Source organism: Mixophyes fleayi, chromosome 4 (genome assembly GCF_038048845.1).
Source record: "Mixophyes fleayi isolate aMixFle1 chromosome 4, aMixFle1.hap1, whole genome shotgun sequence".
Lineage (NCBI taxonomy): Eukaryota > Metazoa > Chordata > Amphibia > Anura > Limnodynastidae > Mixophyes > Mixophyes fleayi.
Window position 1 is genome coordinate 220,359,950 of NC_134405.1, and position 5,265 is coordinate 220,365,214.

Consider the following 5,265-nt stretch of genomic DNA (forward strand, 5'->3'; position numbering starts at 1 on the left):
TTTGTTACTTTAATAGACCAGAGCTGTGGTTCATTGTGTTTTGGAAAGAGAAACAAACCTGCAAGACCACAAAGTAAGTAGTGATAGCAAATATACTAGGTTACTTTGTTTCATTTTAAATACATATTCATAAACATATTTGTGAGAAATATGTTGTTTAAAGTTATTTCATAGACCTTTTTTCATTAGCAACAAAACTATTTAGCAGAAATAAAGTCAAATATAGAGACACATTTTAACTATGGTCAGCATCTGAATCCATAACTTGTAATGTAATATTTATATTCAGCAAGTGGCTCAGTTAAAGGTAATTCTGCTTGCTGTTGCAATTAGGTTGTGACTCAAGAGATGTGATATAAAAGGTTACAAGTGATAAAGGGACTGTAGGGAGTTTATTGAATTGTTCAGGCAGAAAGAGTAGAGAGTGTGGTCCACTGAGCGCATTCACCTGTCGTGATCTTTACTGATCTTTACCTAAATGACCTTACACAGGGTAAAAATAGTTTTGATATATTTCATTACTCAGCTAAGGAAAATACCTTCAGTATATTTTACAGAAATATTTTGTGTCTCAGACAAAACTCATTGTTTGTATTTATTTTTTATTTATTTACCCTCTACCCAGGGGATAAATGAGCTGGGCATGCTCACAATGTCTCTGCCCATTACTCCAGTCAGATCTAATCCTGATTTGTTAGCCCTGTGCAGGCTACCCCCTCTCCCAGATTGGTCACCCTACTCAAAGATTCACTAGGATTGGAATAGTTTTGGATCTATAAAAAGAGCACATTTCGCACATTTTGGATGAATCATCAATAACAAATTCTGGTGTGTAACAGTCCTATTTTGACCAATAAACACCATTATGCTACAAGAATTTGCACAATGCCTCATTACCTGCTGTACGCCTGTGACCTATAGAACTAATTCTCAAATCTGTTAACAAACTGTTCTATGTTGAACCCAAAGCCTTAAGTCAGCACTTTGTCTGCTACCGTACAGTCTGGATCCAACGTAAGCAGTCAGAAGGAACCAGGAAAATAACACCAGTAGGAGTGGTCAGTAATGAAAAATTACTGATGGTAGCAAATGTTTCCCAATTTAATTGTGTTGTGTTGGTTGTTGACTATATGCACAGGTCAATGTCATTATTGGCTAACAAGATTTTCTATCTTTTTTCACTCGGATACATTCAGGTCCAATTTTGACAGTCAAGAATAGTTGTTAGAAGGTTCACACCATTTAATTTCAGGCCAATTTTGTTAAAAGGAATAAAACTGCCTGACATGTGGGGGATAGCTTAGATGAGCCAAGGAAAACATTATATTTTCCATGTTTTTTTAAGCAGTATCATTCATACATGAGTACTATTTCAAACACACATGCATGTTATCTATTGTGTGTCATGCTAGAGATACAATCAGCTGACAGCCCCCATCCCCCTCATAACTTTTCAAACATGTACTTATAATCAACTTATCCAAGTTACTGGTTTCCAGCTGGGGCCCTATTCTGGCAGGTTCCCAACCCCAATCCCTCAGTGTTACTAATACCTACAAGAACCAGTGAACATCACATGCATGTGTCGGTCCATGCTTTAACCATTTTACATCAGCCAAGAGAAGAACACTTGAGAGCTTTGAATTCTAGAACTGGGCATCAATAGACAGTAAGCGGCAAGTTTTACAAATACTGTATGTATTAAATGAATGTTTTATAACGCCTGTGGGAATATAATATATTTAGATAAAGAAATATCAGAAACATATTTTAAAAGCATCTTTGATGATAAATTTGCTTTACGTGGATAAATTGGACCATCTGGGAGTCATTTCAATGTTTTGTTTTTAAATACATGTGTACTACATATGTATTAATTAATACTATGTAAATAAACTATAATTATTACTAATTTAAAAAAATCTATTTTTGTACTATGTTCTTAATAACTTTAAATAAACTAATTTATTGAATAGTTGTTTTTTTTCAATAAAAAAGACTTGGGGCTAGATTTACTATCAGGCGTGATGCATGGCGGCTTCAAACCGCCATGCATCGCGGCGGTTTTCCGGCGTGTTTGCATTGCAAACAGCCGGATTTACTAATGGGCGCATTTCAGCTTCAATTTGAAGCCGCCGGCGATGTAACGGCGGGATGTAATGCTCAAAGCCGCCGGCGGCTTTGAATAAAACATGGCGCTTTTGCTTTAAATGACGGCGCTTTTGTGTAAAGGCGGTTTTTTTGAAAATTACACCTGTCTCCTGGCCTGTTACTATTGGCTATTTTAAAAAACAGGAGATTTGACATCACAAGCCATATATAAACCACTGGCCTGACACTTTTTCTTTGATAGGGGTCTGAGGAGTTTTGTGAGAGGAGTTTGGAGGATAGTGGTTTGCTGAGAGTTGGTGAGAGTTGGAGTTTGGTGGATTGGTGGAGCGATATCTGTTTGAAGTGTGAGTAGTCCTGTGGTTTTTTCCTGTTTTGTACATTTATTTTCTCATTTATTTTCTGTCTTGTATTTTTTGTATTTGACTTGTCCTTTGTCTGTGTTACTTGTGTGTGACTGTGTGGAGAGTGTGTCTGTAGGTAGTGTAGTTTGTTCTTTGTGTTTGTAAGTCCTTCAGTGTTTTGTGTTTTTCTGTCTTCTGGGTAAAAATGTCCAGAGATAGGAGGGGAGAACAGGCTGAGGAGAGGGAGATGGAGGTTGAGGGGTCAGAGGAGGGAGAGGGAGAGGTTGAGGAGACAGGACAGGGCAGGAAGACCAAGACAGGGAGGAATGTGCGCTTCTCACATGATGAGAATTGTGTGTTGGTGCACAACATCATTCCCTGCTACGAGGTCATCCTAGGGAACCTGGCAGCCCGGACTCCTCTAAGGCGGCGTCACCAACTGTGGGGGAGAGTCTGTGATGCCGTGAACGCGGTGGGCCCACTGAAGCGGACAGTGGCACACTGCCGCAAGCGCTTCTCTGATATTAAGAGGAGGCTTAAAGAGAAGATGGCCCAGGAAAGGAGGTCGACAAGGCGCACGGGTGGTGGTCCCCCACTTCGTATGGAGTACACCACGTACGAGGAGGAGCTGCGCCAGATAATGCCGGCTGAAATTGTAGAGGGCATAAATGTCCAGGACACCGACTCGCCCTCTTTTGGCCAAGTAGTTGGTGAGTTATTTGTTTTTTTTACCCTAACAGTATTTTAACTGCTTTTCTCTTTTTAAAACTGCTGTTCTTTTTTTTAACTGCTGTTCTTTTTTTAAAACTGCTTTTCTCTTTGCAAACGTTTTTTCTTATTATTTTTTTTTTTTTTTTGATTTTCAAAGTGTATTTTTGCCTCTAATAGTTTGTAAAGGTTTTTTTTTCTCATAGAAAAAAATATACAAAAATTGCGAACACATTTGTGCAATAAACAGTATATTTGGAAATTGTTTTTTTCTGCAAATACATTGTATGCTTTTTATAATACATCCAGAATCGCCAGGACCGCAGTTCAGTCCCAGTGCCAGACCTACACCTCCACCTTCAGCGAGAGATTCGGGCACAGACGAGCAAGCAGGTGCGTGATTTCTGTTTAGGAGAGAAATAATGGAGTTAATTGATTTTCTGTGCAAATGTTGCTGTCAATGTTTTTTTATTTTCTTTTTAATTGTTTGCAATGAGAAGTTTGGGCTACATTTTACTAAACTGATATGTTGCCTATAGTAACCCATCAGAATATACCTTTACTTTATTTATTGCATTCAATAAAATGACAGCTAAAATCTGATTGGTTGCTATAGGCAACATCTCCACTTTTTATAGCATGTAGTTTAGTCAAAATAACCCAGCATGTACTACACAGTCCAAATGATAATGGGTATTAAAAGGATAATAAGTGCATCCGTAAGCAGGTAGCATAGGACTAGAAATCAGGAATGCAAACATTGTGAAAGAATCTGTAGTTGCTAAAGATGATTATTTCCTATCCAGTGTTCAGAATGCAATATACAAACATATTATATACTATATACTTACCGTCATTTTCCATACACAGGGCCCTCTTCATACCAGCCACCTCAGGCGGAGTCCCTGGAAATGTCCCCTGAGCCAGAGGATCTAACGACCATCACCCTGGTAACAGTGGATGCCCCTGTGTCTGGCCTCCAGGAAGTTTCACCTGGCCCTGCTGAACCATCACACCACCAACCTGCACCTGCACCTATGGACCCAGCCAGAGAAATGGCGCTGTCTATTGGCGCATTCCAGCAGCAACAGACATTATTCATGGACAGGCAAACTCGCCACATGTCCCAAATTGCGGCCCAGTTGAGGCGGATACACCGCTCCAATAGTCAACTCCCTGCTGGAATCAACCGTCTGGCAACAGCTTTAGAACAGACCAATGTGCAGCTGGCCCAAATGACTGGGGCTGTGGAGGCCTTACATTCCACAGTACGTGAGGGGAATGCCAATGTGACCCGGCTGGCAGGGCAACTACATTCAGAAATTGTAGCCCGTTTACCGGCACCTATCTCTTCAGCCACCACCAGTACCGCTAGTACGCCTAGCACATCTGTACAGAGTACTCCTCCAAGGAGAGGTGCTCGCACCAGGGGTGGGCGAGGGAGGGGAGAGAGTGGCACCAAGCATTGTGATATGCCTGCAAAAAGACGTCGCTAGTGCAATAATTATTATTGCTTTATGTTTTCACAAGTTTGCGTAAGCATTATACGTTATTATTTATTGTGTTCTGCAATAAATGCAGTTAAATTTCTATGGTGTCAGTGTTTCTTTTCTGCTAATTAAACAAGAGTATACTGATGTTTTAAAAACTATGCACTAATTTCACTTAAACATTGACCTCTGACTGTCACAATCCAGGGATGTTCATATTTACCACATGAGGAGTACACACTATCCTGTTTTTAAAGGTTCCAATTTACAAAACATTTAAAATAAAATACTAAAATTGCACTCACATAAAACACATTTTGTAGCAAAAAATGTTTTTCATACTATGTACTTACACGTAAAGTAGTTTGCAATTAGACGGTCTCTAATCTCCCTTCCGCCCTCTGTGCTCTGCACATCACCAGATGTGACACGTACCCCTTCTTCTTCACTGTCTACTGCAATAATCGGTGGGGTAAGTTGATGTAAAGCCAGGTTATGCAGCAGACAGCAAGCCAGGACAATCTCAGATACCTTTTCAGGTGCATACATAAGCACCCCACCAGATTTATCAAGGCACCTGAACCTGGTTTTCAAGAGTCCAAACGTACGTTCTA

The 5,265-nt window shown here is 40.0% G+C and overlaps 1 protein-coding gene across 1 annotated transcript; it reads left to right on the forward strand.

Moving 5' to 3' along the window:
- Window positions 1-2,381: 2,381 nt before the first annotated feature.
- LOC142150798 (uncharacterized) lies at window positions 2,382-4,657 on the forward strand. Its single transcript, XM_075205983.1, has 3 exons — window positions 2,382-3,163; window positions 3,471-3,554; window positions 4,032-4,657. The coding sequence occupies exons 1-3, from the start codon at window positions 2,659-2,661 to the stop codon at window positions 4,655-4,657; spliced, it is 1,215 nt and encodes a 404-aa protein (XP_075062084.1). The 5' UTR covers window positions 2,382-2,658.
- The last annotated feature ends 608 nt before the right edge of the window (window positions 4,658-5,265 follow it).

What these genes read in the sequence shown, in the direction of transcription:
- LOC142150798 (XM_075205983.1), top strand. Translation starts at nt 2,659, where the DNA reads ATGTCCAGAGATAGGAGGGGAGAACAGGCTGAGGAGAGGGAGATGGAG. An exon ending in CTCTTTTGGCCAAGTAGTTG is followed by an intron (nt 3,164 to 3,470) that starts GTGAGTTATTTG and finishes TAATACATCCAG; the next exon opens with AATCGCCAGGACCGCAGTTC. An exon ending in GGGCACAGACGAGCAAGCAG is followed by an intron (nt 3,555 to 4,031) that starts GTGCGTGATTTC and finishes TTCCATACACAG; the next exon opens with GGCCCTCTTCATACCAGCCA.